At 41.0% G+C, this 23,306-nt stretch overlaps 1 protein-coding gene and 1 non-coding gene across 8 annotated transcripts in view; both read right to left on the bottom strand.

Annotated features, from left to right (window-relative positions):
• Positions 1 to 23,306, bottom strand: part of CLYBL (citramalyl-CoA lyase) — a 264,850-nt gene that overhangs the window by 41,497 nt on the left and 200,047 nt on the right. For all 7 annotated transcript variants that reach the window (XM_047869176.1, XM_047869190.1, XM_047869183.1 and 4 more), the window contains exons 3-4: positions 4,342 to 4,530; positions 51 to 152 (exon numbers count right to left, since the gene is read on the bottom strand). In XM_047869176.1, the coding sequence (XP_047725132.1) occupies positions 51 to 152; positions 4,342 to 4,530 (291 nt within the window). The remainder of the gene's footprint in view (positions 1 to 50; positions 153 to 4,341; positions 4,531 to 23,306) is intronic.
• Positions 22,478 to 22,583, bottom strand: LOC125146982 (U6 spliceosomal RNA). Its single transcript, XR_007144950.1, has one exon. It is a non-coding gene; the product is annotated as a U6 spliceosomal RNA (small nuclear RNA).

The raw sequence follows: 23,306 nt of genomic DNA, 5'->3' as shown, positions 1-23,306 counted from the left end.
CTCTTTAGGTAGTAAATAAAATACTAATTAGTCACATTATGTTTTCTTACCTTAAAATTGAGTAAACCCATTGCAGTTTCCACAAAAGGGATTAAATTCATAGGTTGTTCAAGTTTTCGGCCTTTTAAGTAGAATGAAAATTTGTCTGAAAACTAAAACCAAAAGTGTCATAGGTGATTAGTAGGGGAAAAAAATGTACAATCACTAAAATGTTAGTCACAAAAGTAGTATTCAAGTCTTTGGCCTAAGGAAGTAATATCCCAGCTTATTTCGTACACAAAAAAAGAATTAAAACGGAACAAAACAAAACAAAACAAAAACAGGAGGAAAGACCAAAGGAAAAAGGTAACAAAGTTCCCACCAAACTGAATAGTAAAACTTCAAGCATTCTAATTTTTTTTCCCCCCTAAAGGAGTAATTTGAGGCCTAGGAGTTAGAAGTGGAAAGAGAGATTCTGGAGTTTAAATGCTTTTCTTAAAAACATATTTGCTTAAGACCTCTAGCCTTCACTTCGTTAAATGCAAATGGTAGGCCCCCAAAACAGCAAAGTGTTGCTCTACCTGCCTTTCTGTTTTTGTTTTGGACCAGGCACTGACATCAGTGTAACTGTTCAGCAGCCTTCTGCGTGGCACCCACATTATTCATTATAGCACCATTATCCTTTGTTCAGAAGGTTTTTCTTCATAATTTTTTAGCTTACCTAGGAAGACCTTAAAAAGGAAGTTTAATTCTTTGAAGACCAAAGCTCGCCAATTTTTTCCATGAGACCAGTTCACAGCTAGCTCTGTGCTGCCAGTGGGGTAGCCCAAATTCCAAAATCTATCATCTGGAAACATACAAAAGCTCTTGCACAGATCTCCACCACCACCACCCCCCCACCCTTTCAAAAGGAAAAAAAAAAACCCACCACACTCTAAATTGTAAATCTATTATGTCTATCTAGATCTAATAAGATGTGGGGAGATAAAAAAAAAACACACAGGTATGACAAAGATATTTTTGTAAATAAAGATGAAAACATATATATCCATTTTAAATTTAAGGAATATTCAGCCATTAATGGATATCAAAGGAAAAGGGAATTTTAATCATCTCTCCATTCAGTCTCAGTTGGGTAAATCATATCTAAGAGATTTGCATAAATATAAACCATCAAAGACTTTTCATCTTCAAAGGGGGTTTCAAGACCCTATAAGCTTTGTACTGTAATCATCGGAGGTCACCACCCTGCAGGAATAGGGCTGCTATGGCAACATAAAAAAACTAATGCTTAAGGCTTAGCATAATATTCTGACTAATAGAAAGGAAACTCATTTTAAAAGCTGGCAGCCTATTTACCAGAAGCAGGATTAGAGGTGTTATTTCCCCTTTTAGCTGCCCCCTCCTTGCTTGTGCAGCACCCCCCCCCCCTCTAAAAAATCTAATCACTGGGATCTTTAAAAAGCTTTTGAGCAATTTGCAGTAACTTTACAATTAGGCTAAAATAAATCACAGCTTTCAGTAATGAAGAATTATTCCCAGTTGCTCCACGGCTCCTCCCCTCCTCAGACACCATCATCGTCACCTCCTTAGTAACTTTTCAAGGGAAGGAATAACTCAACCAAAATAGCAAGAAAGAGGGCTACAATTGAAGGAGACAAAATGGATAATATTCCGTGTAAATGAAAAGAAAACATAATTTATGTCACATTTAAGCTAGAAAATGGGTAATGAAATATTAGTGGTTCTGGGGTTATATATGCACTGGAGGAACTTTTTTCCTCATTAAAAAAAAAAGAAGAAGAAGAATAAACTTGCAACATTACTTGCCCCATTCTTTGTGATCACAGTTATAACTACGAAAATCATAAAGTTTAAAACTAGTTAAATACTTTATGTTTCCTGTTCTTACAAAAAAATCTCTAATGCTTTTTTGTTTTTAAGCCAATAGGGGCATTTGAACATTAAATATTCTAGCCCATTCTCCTTCTCCTCCTCCCCTTCTTTCTTAAAAAATTGCATTAAGTACTGACACAAAAGGTAACTAGTGGAGAAGTTTCAATTAATTTTTTCAAAAGGAGACGATTAAATGTTTCCGGCCTGGTAAAGTGTTCATTTCAGTGAGGTGGAGGGGAAGGGGGAGGGGGGTGGAGGAAAAGAAGGGGAAAAAATCACAAAGAGATTGGGGAGGAGATGAAGTAGCAGGGCTCAGCAATTCTTTCAATTCCAGTGCACACCCAATAGTGTGTTGGAAGAATGCACACTGTTCGGGATTTGTGGGAGAATTGTCCCGCGACAAAGGAGGCAGAGTCACGCTTGTTATAGTCCAATAAGCCGTGCCAGTCAAACAAGAACCCACACTAGCGACAAAAGACCAGCAAGAGATTCTCACACAAAAGAAAACAAGGAAGCCCATCTTTCAGTTGTGCATCAGGCTCTGGGTTTTATGCTTCACATAAATACAAACGGAGAGGAAAAAATAAACAGCCCAAAAGACTTCTGTTAACTAGAAATCCTATTTCTATCCAAGGATTTAAAACAGCGAACAGGAGCTGTAGCTGAAGGCTGGGGTGGGTCCTCGTCTCTTAAATGAAGGGTAATAACGGTGATAAACAGGCATTAACTATGAAACCAAAAGGGAACAGTGGCTTCAGATTCTGTTTCAATCCATTTAAGACATGTTCAAATGGGGTAGGAGGCCTCAGAGAGTGTAACCTACTATAACCAGTATCTCCCAGCTTCTGAGGGGTGACCTTGGAGAGAAGAACTCCAGCTTAGACAGTAAATAAGGGTCCTTGAACGTGGGTCTTCAAGAAGACTCCAACACGGAGCTGTCCAACAGAAACCGAATGGCAGCTACATATGTAATTCTAAATTTTCTAGTAGCTACATTAAAAGAGTAAAACGAAACAGGTGAATGTGGTTTTAATGTCTATTCAACCTGGGGCGCCTGGATGGCTTGGTCTGGTGTAGCGTGCAACTCTTGATCTCAGGGTTGTGAGTTCAAGCCCCATGATGGGTGTAGAGAATACTTAAAAAAAAAAAAAAACTTTATTCTTTATTTTTATTTATTCTTTTTTTTTTTGTAGCCTGCTTTTCTTTTTCTTTTCAAATTTTTATTTAAATTCTAGTTAGTTAACATATAATGTAATATGGGTTTCAGGAGTAAAACAAAAAAAATCTTAAAGAAAATAATGTTTATTACCCAATCAATCTGACATATAGTCATTTCAACATGTGATCAATATAAAAATTATTGAGATAATTTACAGTCTTTTGGGGAGAGGGCTCCTAAGTCTTCAAAATCCCGTGTGTATTTCACACTTATAGCACATCTCAATTTGGACTTGCCACATTTCAAGCGCTCAGTAGCCACACGTGGCAGGTAGCTATAGCATTGGAAAGTATAGATCCAAGGCATCTACGTGCATTAGAAAAGGGAATGGTTTCCTCAGGTGTTACAACTATTCATTGTATTGCTGTATTTGCAACCACAGCCTTAGAGATAATCCCAGATGTGGCTTTAAAATCACCACTGTCCACATGCCCTTACCAAGCTTCCAGCACTGATGAGTCACAGCCTGTCTGCCCTGGAGGGGCACAATGGACAGTTATTTTATTCAGCAGAGATCTGCAAAATCATAGCAACTCCTAAATAAAATCTAGCCTCCCCCTACTTTAACAATTAAAACAATCATAGTATAATTAGGCCCATTTCAAAGTTTTCTCAAGTAATTTGACATGCCAGGTTTTTATTGGCTGAAAAGTCTGTCGTGAAACACAAACACACCTGTCAGCAATTTAAAAAAGGACGAACTGGAGAGCTGTTCAGGAAATAATATCTGTGCTAATTAAAACCACTAGTTAAAAGCTTCCTGTTTATTCCTCTAGTTGCCCTCAGGAGTGACCTTTCCCTCTCCTTCTCTAGGGTCATTTTTTCATTCGTGGCTAATGTGCTTTCGCTGTGTATGAAGACTTCAAATGAACCTGGGTAACAGTCATTTATTTCCCTGCTCTTTCAGGTGGAGGTTAGGGCCTGGCAGGGTGTGAGGTGTGATCCAATTCTCAGGCAAAAGCTAGTTTCCAAAGACTGAGGAGGCTGTCCTGTCCAACCCGCAAATCTGAGTAGGGTGCAGAAGCATCATCCCAAGAGCGGAGTTGTTCCTCTGAACACGCTGGGTAAAGCCAGGCTCCCCTTGTGTGAAGGCAATAGTCTCTTGCACTCCCCTCTTTTCCTCAGCTCCCTTTTTCTCTGTTCCGTGTATGTGTTTTCAAAATCTGCAGCACCCAAATCCTTCCTTTCTGCTACTCCTTCATAGCTGCTCCTGAGTCTTTAATTAAAGCAAAGCATTAGCTACTCACCCACTGGATTTCTTCAGGACCTTCGACCTTTGGCAGCATCAGGCTAGAAGGAAGGACCCGGGATTGCAGGAGGATCTCCAGGTCTTCTCCGGCCAGACCGCTGGACACCGAGTTGACCCTTACACACTTTTCAGTTGGGCCCAGATCAAAGTCTTCAAGAGTTTTTACTATTCTCGATCGAGCTTCATTCTGTAAGTGTCGATAAAATGTATCTCTTAAGTTTATTTATCACTGAGAGGAAACACAGTCCTACTGACCGTGAGTCTGCTATATGGATTCAGAGTCTGAGCACCATGATTGTATCTACACATTTCCTGTCTAGCACATAAATGGTATTGGAAGCAAGTTGTCCGATCTGACAGACAAGTGATTGATTTCCAGACTTCATTCAAGATGACTATAACAGAGATGACAGCCACCGTAATGCATACTGGTGCACTTTTTTTTTTTTTTAAAGATTTATTTATTTTTGAGAGAGTGCAAGCGGGAAAGGGGCAGAGAAAGGTGTGGGGACAAAAGATCCAAAGCAGGCTCTGCACTGACAGCAGCAAGCTTGACACAGGGCTTGAACCCATGAGCTGTGAGATCATGACCTGAGCTGAAGTTGGACGCTTAACTGACTAGCCACCCAAGCGCTCTTGGTGCACTTCTAAATAATACTGTCCTCTTTCTCATTAGCATTTCTTCCCAACTTGAAAGGTGAAATAATTAATACATAACATTTATTGAGCATTTACTAAGCTTAGGCATGGTTCAGTTTTCTACCTGCATTTTCTCGTTTAATAAATATAAGGAACTACATAACATTTGGATAATTGTAGTCTCATCTGTTGGCATAGTCACATTAGGGAAAAAATAAGGATTTGTTTTCCTCTTTCCATATGCATCATGTTTTTAACTCAAAAATTTTTTGCAACTGAGTTGAATTTTGACATTCAATTAAGAAGGCACTTATAGGAAAATGACATTCCACAGTACAAAAAAGCTCCAGCTTATTCAGATGTAAGGCAATAATATCACCAAGAAATCCCCTCATGAAGTGGAAGACAAATACATTTTTTTGAGTTGACAGTCTATACTCCATAGTTAGGAAAAGCTGAAAGGTTGAAGCCTGTTTCGGTGTATGAATTGTCCTTAGAAAAACTGTATGAAACCAAACATGTTATTTATTGCCTTTGAGTTCGGGTGTTGAAGGTGGGGAAGGGGTGGGGAGAGAAAGGAGCACATTGAGGGGCTGGGGGTTGGAGTTAAGAGAAAGAAAGCACTTGGGGTCATTACTTCCTGCCAATTTCAGTTTCAAAAACAAATTCCTCCAACTTGCCAACAGCCCTCAACAAATTCTCATTGTCAGAATGAACACTTATCAAAAGTAGTTTCATTTGGGAAGGGTTTTTATGATACTAATAAAACTTTAAAGCTTCTCACTGCTGATGAATGTGGTTAAAAAAAAAGTCTTAACAATATACAGCCATTTGAACAGCAATACTTATCTGGGAAAATAGCAAACCAAAGTGGAGACAAAAAAAAAAAAATAGAAACAATTATTAGAGCCAATATTGGGTCTAAGTCTAATCAACAAGACAAGCCAGGACAGTAGATTTAAAGCAGACGGATGTAGGTCTACGACCGAGTAAGAGGAGGGAAGGCTTCCAAATGTGGTCTGAGTTAAACAGTGTGAGGAAACAGTGGCTTAGAGTTGTCAGGTCAGTTGGAAACAGAGTACGGAGACCAGTTTAGGACAGCTCTGTGGAGCCCTGATTTACAGAGCCCTGACTGCTGATAATTAGGCCAAGCTTAGACAAAAGCAAGAGAGCTCACACTAGCTAAAGTGAGGGATGATGGAGCCAACAGTGGCCTGGTTCCACATCATGCCTTTGGCTGTTCCACAGCTATAAAACTCATCCACTTGCCCCCCCATGCCTTGTTCCATTCATTAAATAGGAAGTCCTGTTCATTTAACAGGAAAATGCTGCAGGTGAAGAGCGGAAGTGAGCTCAGCATCATGGTTCTAAGGACATCTTGAGCTGTCGGGAGAAATGCCTTCAGCTCTTTGGCAGTGTGTGTTTAGATCCATGGCCTCAGAGAACCTAAAATGTGTTATGCTCCATGTAGCCTGAACAGCTACAAACTCAGGATTGCTGCAGCTTGTAAATATTTCAATTTCCAGGGTTTCTTTCAATAGCAGGTTGGGCTTCTAAAGTGCCTACTGGGACCGAGTGAATGGAAAATGGAAGGGAACTAACTAGATCATTTAGCCTGAAATGCATTTAAAAATGTGAGTTACTTGAATCATCATCCACACTCTCTACTTTAATCTGCATGTGTGCTCAAGGTGACGGAAGCCTGGCAACATCAACTTCCTAAACTGTTCATGTAGGTGTCAAATAAAATCTGACCTCTAAGCTGTTTTGTTGTTTCATTTGGATTAGAAGGAGACTGTTCAAAGCTCGTGTGCTAAACCTGTTCGTGATTTTTATCTAAAGTCAGATTGCCATGGTTTCAGCACATTCTGGTTTACTTAGTAAAATTCAACCCTTGTGAAATTGGCTGCAAATGAAATACCTAATTCCAATTTTAGGCATAATCTGATTAGTACTTTTCACATTATAATAATGAATAGTGAATAGTCAGCATTTTATTAGACTTTTTTTTTTTTTGGCTCAGAATTAAGACAAGCGCTTTCCACTTCATCATTCTGTACCTTTCCAGAAAAAGATGATGGCTTTGGAGGTATATTGCCACACAACATCCTTATTAACAGGCTGTTGCTTGTTGTAATTTACATAAACTGAGTGTGCATCCCTCTGCTATGTATCCCAAAATATCCAACAACCTCACTGAATTTATACCAACCAACAAGTATGTTGATTTTTTTTTTCTTTTTGGTGCTTTAATGGTGAAATATGTTACTGTGCTAGCAAACACACCCATGCCATCTGCTGGGTGAGAGGAAGGCAGTTTCTAAGAACAATTAAGTTTAGTTCTGGGTGCTCAGTTAGAGAGAGCCACAGTCCACCCAGTTGTGAAAAGAAAGAAATTTTGTTCATTCTGTTCTCTCCCTCCTTCTCTCTCTCCCCTTGATACCAATCTCTTTCTGTTACAGCTCTCTCCTTTGCATCACCTCGCTCCCCTCACACTTTGGTTCTCTTTTTCTTTGCCTGCTCTTTGGCCCTGACCATCCTTCCAATTTCCATCTCATTCGGGGGATTAGTAAGATACGGCCTGGCAGACACCACCTTCTCAGAAGGTGATTTGCTGACATGATTGGGAGGTAATGTTCCCTGGCAAAAAAGAAGGAAGAGGAAATTAAAGCAAAAAGAGGCCACTCAAAAAATACCTTTTTTTTTTGCGGGGAAGGGTGTCTTACATTCTGGTAGCAAAATGGGTTGTTCAAAATGAGGTTGAGAAGGAACTGCATTCTAAATGCAGTAGTGTTAACCCTACGGAATGGCCTTGATATGATTTTTCTTAATGTAGGATGAACTTGTTCCTCTAAAATCTGAAAACCTGGAGGAAAAAAAACCAGAATAAGGAATGGAATTAAAGCCTTTATCAACAGTTACATCAGATCTTTGCAGAGACTAATTACCATAGTGTGTTCTGTAGTATGTGATTCCAGAGGTGGACTCCACAGAGGTCACAAAGAAAGTAGGCACAGATCAGAATTTTCATCGGCCCCTGTTCTAAATAAAAAGTGGTGTCACCAAACTTCCCACATTCAATCGATATTTCGTGCCATGGGCTGCTCAGTGCAGTGGACCAGTGGCTAATAAACTTGTCCTTATACATAAGCCACCGTATTATGTGACTCTGTCTGGGCCAGGAACCAAGGCGTGCTATGATTTCAGAGACTCGGTTCTTATCACCTGGGGAAGAGACACGCTCCAGTGACGTAAGAAAGCGGATAAATCAACCATCGCCAAGACCTGCAGACTCCAAAATTAAAGGAGAAAATATGCGTGCAGTTGGTTCAATTGGCACCCATTAAAGCTAATAACTAATCATCCTCGCAAGTTTCTAGCTCAGAATGATCAAATCTGCAAAGAAAACAACATCCGTCCACTTTTACACTCCAGTGGAAGAGGTGGTCCCTCGCGGCAGGGCGGCACAGTCTCGCCATCTGGAGAATAAATCGAGTGTGAAGTACAGTATAGTTTGGGACCAAGCTCCGTGGCGGCAGCTCAGCAGTCAGTTCATTAGTTCCAAACTTCCAGGGATTAGAGCGGCATCAATTCTACTGTCGGATAGGAAGAGACAGACAGGATACGAGATTCAAGGAGGATTGTGACAACCAGGAGGAGCCCCTTGGGTTTATTTATAAAACTACAAAGTATAAACATACCCAAATAAGTGCCTTAAATAATGGCATTATCACAGTTTCATAACATCTGAATTAACACCTTTCCCTTTTCCATCCCCCACTCAAACCTTGTATGTTAATGTATAGTCGTTTTCAGAGGAAATCACAAAGATGACCCTTGATGCAACAGGAGCCGTGAGAAAGCTGTGCTGCCGAACCCACATTTGGTAATTAAGAAATACGAAGAAATAGAAATAAAGAAATAGAAAGAAATACTTTCTAGATTCCAGGGAGACATATAACCTTTGTGATTTTGAAAAATGTGCAATATTTCATTATTTAATTGTACAAAAGGCACACTGCCATGCCACATATTCAAAAACACTAGTGAATTCTATCTTTTCTGAATCTGTCCATATGATTTCCATTTTATCTCATTTGTAAAATGATGCCACAGGCATGGAGTGAAACAAACTTTGGGCCTTGATATCACTAGGTACATGAAAAATTTTTTGAGAATTTTGAGGTTTGGTTTAAAATACAAATTCAGGGGCGGCTGGGTGGCGCAGTCGGTTAAGCGTCCGACTTCAGCCAGGTCACGATCTCGCGGTCTGTGAGTTCGAGCCCCGCGTTGGGCTCTGGGCTGATGGCTCAGAGCCTGGAGCCTGTTTCCGATTCTGTGTCTCCCTCTCTCTCTGCCCCTCCCCCGTTCATGCTCTGTCTCTCTGTCCCAAAAATAAATAAACGTTGAAAAAAAAAATTTTAAATACAAATTCAGAGTGAACTTTCCATTTAAGGATCTCCTTTTTCATATAACTTCTATTATATATTTATATATACATATTTTTAATGTTTATTTATTTTTGAGAGAGAGAGACAGACACCATGTGAGCAAAGGAGGGGCAGAGAGAGAGGAAGACACAGAATCCAAAGCAGGCTCCGGGCTCTGAGCTGTCAGCACAGAGCCCGATATGGGGCTTGAACCCACAAACCGTGAGACCATGACCTGAGCTGAAGTCAGAAGCTTAACCAACTGAGCCACCCAGGTGCCCCTATACATTTATACTTTTAAAAAGGAAGTGCTTCTGACTAAAACAGGTCATTAGTAAACTATGTTATTGTATTTTTCTTACAAATGCATAAAAATTTATTATGATCACAGAGCCTGTTGTAGTGACTGCACTGGACAAAAGGCAAAGAAATTCTCATCAATTAGTACAACCTGGGTAGCATTTCTTTAGGAAGGTGATAGTGTTTTCTATCCCATTGTTTTTTCCACATGAAAAAGAAATCTTGGTTTGCTTATTTTTGAAAAAAAGAAAATCTACAACAATACTGAATATACCACAAAATAACTGGTTTAAAATTTCATTCACTGACAACACCAAAGGCAGGGGTAACAACAACAACAAAAAAAAAACAGGCAAATTTGACTTCATGAAAATTAAAAAATATTTGTACATCAAGAGACACTTGATATAAACAGAGAAAAAAGGCAATGCACAGAAGGGGAGAAAATATTTGCAAATCATCTAACTGATAAAGGATCAATATCTAGAATATATACAGATCTCCTAAAACTCAACAACAACAAAAATCAACACAATTCAAAAAGCGGTCAAAGGAGTTGAATAGACATTTTTTCCAAAGAAGATATACAAATGGCCAATAAGCTCACGAAAAAAATGCTCAACACCATGGATAATTAGGGAAATGCAAATCAAAACTACAATGAAATACCACTTCATACCCATTAGGATGGCTACTAGAAAAAAAAAACAAAACAAAAAAACAAGTGTTGGTGAGGATGTGGATAAATTGGAACCCTAGTGTGCTTTCGGTGGGAATGTAAATGGTACAGCCTCTATAGAAAACAGTATGGCCGTTCCTCAAAATATTAAAAATAGAATTACCATATGATCCAACAATTCCATTTCTGGGTATATATCCCAAAGCACTGAAGGCAGGGTCTTAAAGAGATTATTTGTACACCTATGTGTACAGCAGCATTCTTAATTGCTAAAATGTGGAAGATAAATGTCCATTGACAAGAGAATGGATAAGCAAAATGTGGTGTGCATATACACACACAATGGAATATTATTCAACTTTAAAAACAGGGGAAATTCTGACATATGCTACAATATGGATGAACCTTGAGGACATTAGGGTAAGTGAAATAAGCCAGTCACAGAAAGACAACTACTATGTGATTCCACTTAAATGAGGTACTTAGTCAGAAAATAGAATAGTGGTTGCCAGGTGCTGGGGGGAGGAGGGAATGGGAGTTGGTGTTTAATGAGTACAGGGTTTCAGTTTTACAAGATGAAAAGAGTTATAGGGATGGACGGTGGTAATGGTTGCACAACAATGTGAATGCATCAGTAACAACTGAATAGTACACTTAAAAATGGTTAAGATGGTAAATTTTGTTATGTATACTACTACCACAATAAAAAAAAAGTGAAAAAATTTTCACTCATTGACTTATCCCACAGATTATTACAATTGTAGGTACTCTATTCTGAAAATATAGATTTTGGTAGAGCAAAGTCTCTGATGTGTTAATTATGAAAGATGCATTAAAACACAAGTTTAGGAGGGGCGCCTGACTGGCTTAGTTGGTAGAATATGAAGTTCTTCATTTCAGGGTCATGAGTTTGAGACCCACGTTATTTTGAAGGTCTCTGAACAATTAAAAATATTTTTTAAAATATTAAAACAATGGCTTCAAGTCATACAGGCCTACACGTTTGTCAAAATTCAAAGAACGAACTAAGTTTATTTACTTTAAGAGAGAATGCATGTGTGCATGAGGGAGAGGGGCAGAGAGAGAGGGAGAGACAGAGAATCCCAAGCAGGCTTGTGCTGCCAGCATGGAGCCCGATGAAGGGCTCAAACTCATGAACCGTGAGATCATGACCTGAGCTGAAACCAAGAGTTGGACACTTAACTGACTGAATCCCCCAGGTGCCCCTCATGTAATTTATTGAATATTGTACTGAAAGTGAAAAACAGTGGTTGTGTGGGAGATAGTGCCAAATCCTAACCACTAGACCACCAGGGAACACCTAACAGTGGTTGTATGGTACAAATGGTGGTCAGTGTATTTATTGGTTGTTTACCTGGGCTCATGTAGCTGACTGGGAGCTGAGGCACCCTGCTGCTGCCCAGTATTATGAAAGAGGATCTTTTTTCTTTTTTAATGTTTATCTTTGAGGGAGAGAGAGAGCATGAGCTGGGGAGAGGTAGAGAGAGAGGGAGACACAGGAGCTGAAGCAGGCTCCTGGCTGACAGCAGACAGCCCGATGCAGGGTTTAAACTCACCAACCGTGAGATCATGACCTGAGCCAAAGTTGGACGGACAATTAACTGACTGAGCCACTCAGGCACTCCCATGACAGAGGATCTTACTGCCTATTGCTGGCACAGGGAAGATCCAAATTCAAAATTTAAAGTGCAGTTGCTACTGAAGGTGTATCACTTTTGCACCATTGTAAAGTAGAAAAATCCTAAATTGAACCATCATAAGTTGGAGACCATCTGTATTAGACTATTTCCACAATAAAATGTTAAAAACTAGTTAATGACTTATACTGTATGATTTCACTCATATGTAGAAGTTAAGAAACAAATTAACAAAAAGAGAGACAAAAAGCAGACTTTTTAAACTACTTTAGTTTTTATTATTTTATTATTTTTAAAATTTTACATCCAAGTTAGTTAACATATAGTGCAACAATGATTTCAGTAGATTCCTTAATGCCCCTTACCCATTTAGACCATCCCCCCTCCCACAACCCCTCCAGTACCCTCTGTTTGTTCTCCATATTTAAGGGTCTCTTATGTTTTGTCCCTCTCCCTGTCTTTATATTATTTTTGCTTCCCTTCCCTTGTGTTAATCTGTTCTGTGTCTTACAGTCCTCATGAGTGAAGTCACATGATATTTGTCTTTCTCTGACAGACTAATTTCACTTAGCATAATACCCCCTAGTTCCATCCACATAGTTGCAAATGGCCAGATTTTATTTTATTTTTTTGATTGCCAAGTAGTACTCCATTGTGTATATATACTACATCTTCTTTACCCATTCATCCACTGATGGACATTTGGGCTCTTTCCATACTTTGGCTATTGGCGGTAGTGCTGCTATAAACATTGGGGTGCATGTGCCCCTTCCAAACAGCATACCTGTATCCCTTGGATAAATACCTAGTAGTGCAATTGCTGGGTCGTAGGGTAGTTCTATTTTTAATTTTTTGAGGAACCTCCATACTGTTTCCCAGAGTGGTTGCATCAGTTTGCATTCCCACCAGCAGTGCAAAAGAGATCCTCTTTCTCTGCATCCTCATAAACATCTGTTGTTGTCTATGTTAATGTTAGCCATTCTGACAGGTGTGAGGTGGTATCTCACTGTGGTTTTGATTTGTATTTCCCTGACGATGAGTGATGTTGAGCATTTTGTCATGTGTCGGTTGGAAAAAGCAGACTCTTAAATACAGAGAACAAACTGGTGGTTGCCTGAAGGGAGGTAGATGGTGAAGCCAGATAAAGGGGATCAAGAAAGAGTCCATTTTGATAAGCACTGAGTAATGTAATATATAGAATTGAATCATTGGGGTGCCTCGGTTGCTTACTTGGTTGAGCGTCCAACTTCAGCTCAGGTCATGATCTCATGGTTTGTGAGTCTGAGCCCTGAGTCAGGCTCTGTGCTGACAGTGTGGAGCCTGCTTGAGATTGTCTTTCCCTCTCTCTCTGTCCCTCCCCTGCTTGCTGTCTCTCAAAATAAATAAAAATAAACTAAAAAAATATATATTTTTATCATCCCCAAAAGAAACTCCATACTCTTCAGCAGTTACTCCCAGATTCCCCCAACCTTCCCAGCTCTAGGCAACCATGAATCTACCTTGTTTCTCTGTAGATTTGCTTATTCTGGGCATTTTATGTGAATGGAATCATGCAATATGTGATCTTTTGAGACTAGTTTCCTTGCCTAGTACAATGTTTCAAGGTTCATCATATTGTAGCATGTATCAGTACTTCCTTATTGCCAAATAATATTCCATTGTATGGGTATACCACTTAGAATGTATCTATTATCAGTTAATGAACATTTGGTTTTGGCTTTTGGCTATTAGGAGAAATGCTGCTATGAACATTCATGTACAAGTTTTTGTGTGGTTATCTGTTTTCATTTCTCTTGGGTACATGCCTAGGAGATAGGAGAACTACTGGATTATAAGGCAACTCTATCTATGTCTAATCTTCTGAGGAACTAGTAACTATTTCCAAAGTGGCTGTGTCAACTTACATTCCAATAAGAAGTATATGAAGGTTCCAATTGCTCTATATCCTTACCAACACTTGTTATGGTCTTTTAAAAAATTAATTAATTAAAGATGTTTATTTCTTTTTGAGAAAGAGAGTCAGTGAGCGGGGGAGGGACAGAGAGCTCCCATCCAAAGTGGGCTCGGTGCTGACAGCAGAAAGCCTGATGTAGGGCTTGAACCTACAAACCATGAGATCATGACCTGAGCTGAAGTCAGATGCTTAACTAAGCCACCCAGGCACCCCTATGATCTTTCCAAAAAAATGTTTATTTATTTATTTTGAGAGAGAGAGCATGAGTGGGAGAGGCGCAGAGAGAGAGGAAGGAAGAGAGAGAATCCCAAGCAAACTCAAACCGTGAGATCATGACCTGAGCAGAAATCAGGAGTCGGATGCCCAATGGACTAAGCCACCCAGGCACCCCTGGTAGTGTGGCTTTGAGGTACACTTTGCACACAACTTTAAAAAAAGATTTTTTTTACATTTATTTATTTTCGAGAGACAGAGCACTGGCAGGGGAGGGGCAGAGAGAGAGGAAGACCCAGAATCCAAGGCAGGCTCCAGGCTCTGAGCCATCAACACAGAGCCCAACGCGGGGCTCAAACTCAGAAACTGTGAGATCATGACCTGAGCCAAAGTCGGATGCCCAACTGACTGAGCCCCCCAGGCGACCCTGCACACAACTTTTTAAAAAGACAATTTACCTACTAAAGGCATGTGTTGCCTTTCTCCTTGTGAATAACAACTGCCATGCTCAGATTTGTCTGTGGAGCTGTGGAGTCTTCCCACTCTTACTATTTTCGTTGTTCTCACTCATCACTTGGTCTCACAGCTTCAGAGGGGCAGTGTCATAATTTCTGTTTTCTAGCAGGGCAGCAGAGGTACCAGGAGCCATGAGACTGGCTCTAGGCAGGACAATCTGTGAGTGGAGGAACAGGGTGCTTCAACATGCTTTCTCCTAAGGGGGCCACTCCCCATGTCTACGTGATGCAAAGGATCCAGAGGAAATCTGAATGACATCATCACTCAGGTCTTTTATGTACTTAAGGCCAAACATCTAGATACTTGAAAACATTTAGATAACTGATAGGATTTGTCCTCTTCTTTAAGATCATTTGTGATTCTGAAAAGAAAATTTCCCGAATACTATCCCCAGATTCTATCTGATGTCTCTGGTCTGGTACATTTAAAACTTTTTAACCAGTAGAAGAGGGATCAATCAAATGCTATCTACTGTGCTGGGTGCTGGGAACAGGTGAGGAGGGATAGGGAAAGGTATATAAATAACTTTATATTGATATATAAATCAACAGAGGAATGTGTAATCTAGTTGTGGCAATGAAAGACCCACAGAATGAGAAGTAAAACAGTTAAAGTCAGTGGAACAGACAACAGGACCTAGAAAGGATTAGAGGCAGGAGGGGGAGCTTCAGGCTCAGACAGGGGACAGGGGAGTTGGGGATCTCATTAGGTGCTGAGGAGAGGGCAGCACCCAGCAGAGAGCCAGGAACGGGCAGAAGGCAGAGCCAGGAACAGTGAGCAAATACAGAGGCAGATGGTCAGTACGTATGAGGTTAGGTAGGGAAGGGGCTGGCACCAGGAGATGGACAGAAAGACCAGAGATTCCCAGGTGGGCAGGGGTGAGCCCCAATTTAGGAACACAAGGGCTAAGTCCTTGTATTTGGTCCCCCTTTGAGGGAGGCAAGGGTGTTGGGGGTGGTGGGACAAGACTTGGAGTTCAGTTGAGAAAACACTCTCCATAGCGGAAGCTGCTAGTGCTCAGGCCTGGACTGGGGGAAGGTCCACCCCCGCCGCCCCTTGAGTGTTACGTGGAGAAGCTCCCTGCCCTAGCCTGCTCTGCCCACGGGCTATGTCTCCATCTCCTGAGCGTGAAGCACATGCTTTTATCTCCAGAGGGCCTCTAGTCCTGAAGCTACTCAATTTTGTCTTTGGGGTGGGTGTGTTTACACAGGCCTCTGATCTGGAGAGTGCAGTGCAGGTGCAGTACAGTGCATTTTCTTGTCTGAAAAGGAAATGTAAAGTACACAAGGAGTGGGAATGAGGCCTGCCTCCCTCCCTTTTGCCTTCTAATTGGTCTCCCTCTGCCCTGTGGATGGCGAAGGTGGCTCCCTTCCCACCTGGTGTAAAACACAGCCCCAAGCAAAGCTGCCCTCTCCCTCTCAACTTGCTGGATTTGTGTTTCCCCACTTCTCTGGGTTAGAGAAGGTAATTAACTGTTTGGGTTTAAAAGCCCTCCTGCTGGGTTGCAGTCTGCATGGGAGAATGAAAGCAAACAAGCGAAAGGGAACAGTGTCATCAAAGGACTCTGCACCTACCTTTCTGCATTATAAGGACGAAAACACTGCCATTTGCCACAGGTGCCATGGACCGACCACCCACCCACCTGGGGCAGGGTCTGCGGGCCTTTCATTCTTTTTTAAGGGTAAGTCGAGAGTGATTGGTTCATGATGTAATGAGGCGGCCCTGCCAGGGTTTCAGATACATCAGGTAACAGCCATGTCACCTGTCCAGGCTGGAGCAGTTTTACTCTGATGCTCACAACTGTTTTGGCTGATGACTTCCTTCAGGTTACAAGCTCACCTGAGATACACTTCTAGTATAACTAATCCAAACTGTCCTCTAAGTATTAAGAATCAATTTTCTTAAAAAGTGAAAGCTTCACTCCTACGTGGGAAAACATCTGTTTTCCTGCCCGTCACCAATTTTGGAGGTGAATGGGGCCCACTTGTCTGCGAGGCTGCACTAAGGTAGGTTGTACAGGAGCTCCGCCATGCCGACGGTGCTGCTGGGAAATTCCTGTCTGTGTTCCAACTGCTTCAGCAACACTTCTCTAAGGTGCTGACACAAAGAATCTTGTCTCCATAAGTAGGAGGTTATAAAAGCTTACAGATAGAGTATGAATGTCTAATGATAAGGCACAAACAGCCTTGCAATTCAACAAACCAAACTAACGGGAATTTCAGCAGGTGCAAGGCCTTGGCTTCACATTTTGGGGGAAAGAAGCTTTACTCTGTGGCAGAGCAAATAGGATTCTTTAGCTTCCGTAGTGTTAATTAGTCTTCCTGGCAGCCATGAATGAAGAAATCAGGTAACTAGATAAGCTCTGTGATCGCAGAAATCAAACACAAGGAAATATTTCTTGCCGCATGCTAAACCGGACCATTATTCTCACAAACTCCTTTTAATGTCGGTGTGGCTTTAAAATGAAAAGGAATTTTAAAATCCCCTGCCTAGTATTATCAGCTTGTTCCATCTTTGTGGATTTTGATTTCTGTTCTTCAAATACACAGTCACACTTCATTTTATAGTAACTAATCATTTCATTTTCATGGTTCATTGTTGTTGTTTGTCTTGCTTCCTAATTGTTTCCCAAAGAAAGTGATAGTTAAAAAGGCTTTGTTTCTTTTAGGTGGCAAATTTACAGGTATTTTATTTTAATATTATTATTTTTAAGATTTAATATTATTATTTTTAAGATTTATTTAAATGTTACTTATTTTGAGAGAGAGGGAGAGAATGAACGAGCGAGGGAGGGGCAGGGAGAGAGGGAGACAGAGGATCCGAAGCAGACTCCATGCTGTCAGCGCAGAGCCCAACATGAGGCCTGAACCCAAGAACCACGAGATGGTGACCTGAGCCAAAATCAAGAGTCAGACACTTAACTGACTGAGCCACCCAGCCACCCCTTAGATTTATTTTTAAGTAATCTCTACACCCAATGTAGGGCTCGAACTCACAACCCCGAGTTCAAGAGTGATATGCTCCACCAACTGAGCCAGCCACATGCCCCCAAATTTTTAGGTATTTTAGGGAGTAGAACTTCTCCATTCTACTCTTCATCATCTTATTTTTGTTCTAAAATCAACAAGGAAAAGAGAAGAAGAATCTAATGTGGAAAATTGAAGAATGGAGGACGATAATGGCCATTAGAACATTTTATTTTTAAACAGGCACATTCTGCCCTTTGAGAACATGGTTTGGTTACAGCAAAGGGCCCTTCTCAAGGACAGAGCCACACAGGACGAGGTTTCTCTTTGCGGTCTATGGGGGCATGCCATAATTCCTCTGAAAATGGGTCCCAAGGAGAAAGTGGCAGAGCCCAGGGTCCTCTTACCTAGCGTACCAACACCAGCTCTCCTACGATTCAATGTCTTCCTTGAGAAAATACTACTAAAACAATGCAGCGGCCCACACCACACTTCATTTTCATTGTGTTGTCCACCTTGCTTCTTGCCAGCTCTTCACGTGGAGTTTCTCAGCAGCTTCATTCCTTCACCGGTGCCAGGCAGGCTCAGTGTGGAGCCACTTGGGTTTTCTTCCCTCTTTTATCGCCCAGTAAATTTTCATAAAGTATTTAACGTGAGAACAAGCAGGTTAATTTACCATGCCGGAGAGCCAGGCTCTCAGAAGGCTTCTTGCAACACTGCCATGTTTTGGCGTCAGAGTCAGAGGCCTCGGTCCCAGCGGTGAGGAAGCTTGCCAGAGCCTTCTCTGTGCAGACACCAGGTGTGATTTAGCATAACAGATTGTGTGGACGTTCTGCAGCTTCTATACTCCATGCGTCAGGATCAAATTGTATCCTTCGTGCTAGATGAAGATGAAAGTCTCAGGGGCTAAAAGCTCTGCCAGGAAAAGCTTCTGGACGTACATACAGGAACTGAGAACATCATCCCACCTTGCAACACATGCCTGGTTTCAGGAACATCAAAGTCCTTCTTAACAATGTTAGTACCTTGTTGAAATGCCCTGTTATATCACAATACTGTTTTTCCCACACAATAGGGGGGCAATGAGAACCATTTTTTAAAATATAAAAATATGCAAAAAATGGAATAAGGAAATTAAAAAACTTATTGAATCCAGCCTTCAATATATACTTAGTCAGTTGCCCAAATCATGCATGAAGTGTTGGTTGACAGTGACTTTGAACACCAGTGCTCCAGAGGTTAGCCCTTGGGATGCTGCTTAGGGAAGACTGAGCTTTGATGCTAGACAGTGCAGATCTCAGAGATGAGAACTGCATGCTCCCTGCAGATGGCAAGCTTAGTGAGCCTTGAGAAAAGGACAGGCCTGAAGCGGAGGTCAGCCCACGGGGAGAGTGGCTGAAGGCACGTGGAAAGTGATTTTAGGACAAGCTTAGCAAAAACAACTGCCAAAATTACCAGACTTCTTGTCCAGACCACTGCCATGTGCAATTTAATGCTTAGAGTGATGTGCCGTTGGTAAGTGGAGAGGACCAGTGGCATCCCAGTGCTGACTAATACAGCTTTGGAAGGAAGTATGTACGTTCACACATTCAGAATCACTGGATAGCAAGGATGTAAACTTTTTTTCTTCAGATTTTAGCATAGTTGACACGTAATGCTACATTAGTTTCAGGTGTACAACATAGTGATTCAGCCTCTCTATACATTATCACCACAAGTGTGGCTGCCACCTGTCACCCATACAACACTATTACAATATCATTGACCGTATTTCTTGTGCTATGCCTTTTATTCCTGTGACTTATTCATTCCAGAACTGGAAGCCTGTATCTCCCACTCCCCTTTACCCATTTTGCCCATCCCCAACTCCTCTTCCCTCTGGCAACCATCAGTTTGTTCTATTTACAGGTCTGATTCTGCTTTTCATTTATTCATTTTTTTTCAGATTCCACATATGTGTGAAGTCATATGGTATTTATCTTTCTCTGTCTGACTTATTTAACTTAGCACATAATACCATCTGGGGCCATCCATGTCACAAATGTCATGATCTCATCTTTTTTATGGCTGTGTAATATTCAACTGTGTATGTGTGTGTGTGTGTGTGTGTGTGTGTGTGTATGTGTGTATACACACATATGCACACACTTCTCTTCTTTATCCATTCATCTATCAATGGACACTTAGGTTGTTTCCATGTTTCTATATTGTAAATAATGCTGCAATAAACAGAAATGTATTTATCTTTTCAAATTAGTGTTTTTGTTTTCTTTGGGTAAATACCCAAATTTATTAGTGGAATTATTGGATTATATGGTATTTCTATTTTTAATTTTTTTGAGGACCCTCTTTACTGGTTTCCACAGTGGCTGTACCAATTTACATTCCCACCAACAGTGCACAAAAGTTTCTTTCTCCACATCTTTGCCAACACTTGTTATTTCTTGTCTTTTGGAATAGTGATGTAAATGTTACACAGTTCTTTTTTTAACTTTTCTTTTTTTTTTTATATACCCTATTGGTTTTTTCCATTTATTTATCTACTTAAAAAAATAATCTCCATTCCCAACGTGGGGCTCAAACTCATGACCCCGAAGTCAAGAGTCACATGCTCTTTCTTAACTGAGCCAGCCAGCTCAGTTAAATGCCACCTGATGGAGTGCATTTTTTAACTTTTCAAAGGGCCTGCATCTCATTTGCTCTCACAGCAGTCCTGAGAGGTAGACAGGGCAGGTTTTATTATCCATGTTTGCCTGAAGAACATGGAGGTTACAAGAGTTAACTTTTTCAGAGACTGCACAGAGAGTCAGCAGTGGAGGTGATGCAGAACTCAAGTGTCACGGTTCCAATCCTGGGCCCTGTCTGTGGAATCCCTCCTTGCATCGCATAGGGTCTGTGACTTACCTAGTAGCCTATAATAAACTATTTTGTTTTCTGCTCTAACTTAATAGAGTAGATTCTGTGGTTGGCTACCAGGAGCCCTGACCAGTACAGGGATCATAAATCACATGCTTCCCCTGCTTTTTTCACCCAACAATAGGCAGAGTACATCTCTATGAAGGAGAAAATCTCCACAATCATTTGTTATGACTGCACAGTATTCTATTGCATAGATATACCATAATTTACCTAATCAATCTCCTAATGGCTCAGAGTTTAAATTTCCTCAATGTTTTGCTATTAATTCTTTCATTTTTTCCAACACATATTTACTGAATACTGTTTATGTGCCAGGTACTATTTTAGGTAATGGAGATAACCGGTCCCTGCCTACATGGAACTTACATTCCAGTTAGGAAAGCAACTAATAAATGAGTAAACCAATAAACAATTGCAGGCTGTGGAAAGAGCTATCAAGAGGACAGAATTTAGTACCAGGATAGCATGCTAGGGGGCATTGGTACTTGAGTATGGCAGCAAAACAGCTTCTTTGAGGAGGTGACATTTGCCCTGATACTGAAAAGATTACACACAAAGCTGTAACGAATATCCCAGAACATTCATTTCAGAGCACTTGTCTGAATATTCCCTTAGGATACATCCTAGAAGAGCAAACGCTAGGTCAAATTACACGCTCATTTAGGCTCCAAAGGACTGGCCATGAAATTCCAACTCTCACGGTCTCCCTTTAAACCAGCTCTGGATCCAGCAAGTCTATGTTCCAACTGTGCCAATAACTGGCTCTGTAAGAGACCGGGCAGTTCCTCACTGTGCCTCGGTTTCCTCATCTGAAAAATGGGGATGATAATAATGTCCGACTCAGGGATTGGTGAGGATTCAAAATGGTGTAATATAAATGGTTAATAAAGGTTAGATTAAAAAAAATATATGCTCATTTTAATGTGTATACAAAACCTACTTTTTAAAAAAGGGCCATTCAAATTTAAACTCCCATTTCCTGGTGCCCACTCACTTGGGGTTGGTTCTGAGCTCATACTAGCTTGACCTGTTTTCGATAACCCAGTGTCCTCATACCAGGACTATACCCAAATGGTAACAGGGAGTGTGTCTCGTGGTTCTTATGTTCCACAATGCCAAACTGAAAAGAAAACACAGGGAGCTGGTCTCCTGGCATTAAGGAGAATCCCCGAAGGGGCCAAATTTACTCACAGATAGTGGGAGCCAGCCTGTCCACCTGTCCAATCTTAGAACTTTCATTTTGAATGAAATCAGATATTAAATATCTAGAGTCTACTTGCCTATGGGTGCTGTGGTCTTCAGGGTACCAGACTCACCACTGCCTGATTTAAAAAAAATAAATATACAGCCACCTGCTAAATGTTTTTGTTCCAACTCAGAAACCCCAAACCCAGAATCTTGAATCCGTGCCTCAGCAGGAATGGAAGACCATAGGTTGTGGATGGCAAATGACTTACTGCAATCTGAAAAGGTCTATACTGCTGGTATAAAATGTGACCACATTCCGTTTCTTCCTTTACCCATCTGTTGCTGTTTTGGTCTAGGGAAGAGGATGATTTTAAAGATTTAAATTTGGACTGTGTATAAGCTGATTTCTCAAGCCACATTTAATGTATTTTGGCAACAAATGCTACTTTGGTGCTGTTTGCCTAAGAAGGCAGGATGGAGCGAGAGGTTTTGATCTTTTTTCGGGTTGTATGCATTTTTTGTTCCCATGCCAGAGCTTTGATTGGGAGGAAGGGAAAAGTATAGAGAGTACCATAGAGGAAGGAGAAACCTTGTAGCCATGAGGCACCCAGCCTTGATGGGAGGAACTGGAGTGGACCTTCAGCTCCGGAGGCATGACAGGACTGAGGACATAAAAATAGGGAGTGCTTCACACATCTGTGTGTCATCCTTATACAGGGACTTGCTAGTCTTCTCTGTATCGTTCCAATTTTAGTATATGTGCTGCTGAAGCGAACACCAGGTTGTGTGCATTTTTGAATGGAAGTGGTTGTGATTAAGGCAGTGACATACAGATAGTGAGTTAATTTTTTTTTTTTAAATTTTAAAGAAAGGAGAGCAAGGGATAGGGAAGAAAATGAAAGAATGAAGACTGTGAGGAAAAAGAGCTCCAGAATGTCCCCTGGTTTCTCTGTCATCTTAGGCATATTAGTCTTGTCTCCATAACCAGGTAGAGGAGATAAACTCATTCAAGTCCAACCATGAGTTGAAGCCCTCAGAGTTCCTAGGGTAGGGTGGGCACAGAACAGCTGCCCTATCTGGGAAGATTACCTAGAGAGTCAGATGGGGAAATCTGCTTGCCCTACATATGCTCTCTCTCTCTCCCATCTATCTCTCTCTCTCTCACATGCACACACACCAACGCTGTTTTTTTCCATGTCTGTTAGGTTCTTGCAGTAAGAAGCAGGTGCCACATTCTTAAGTATGACAGATTCTTTCTTCTATTTTGTAAACATGATCAGTAACTGAGGTCCTAGAGTAAGAATCACAGAGAATCAGTCTTAGAGTTGGGAGGGGTCTGTCTCCCTCTCTCTGTGCCCCTCCCTGGCTCACACTGTCTCTCTCTGTCTCGTAAAAATAAACAAAATGTTTAAAAAAAAAAAGAGTTGGGAGGGGTCTTCAAAGTTACCCCCAAGAAGCTCTGTCCAGGGCAGTATGTCCTTCTATCCTCTTGGCAAGTGAC

The sequence above is a fragment of the Prionailurus viverrinus genome, chromosome A1 (assembly GCF_022837055.1).
Source record: "Prionailurus viverrinus isolate Anna chromosome A1, UM_Priviv_1.0, whole genome shotgun sequence".
NCBI lineage: Eukaryota > Metazoa > Chordata > Mammalia > Carnivora > Felidae > Prionailurus > Prionailurus viverrinus.
This window is presented reverse-complemented; position numbering and strand designations above follow the sequence as displayed.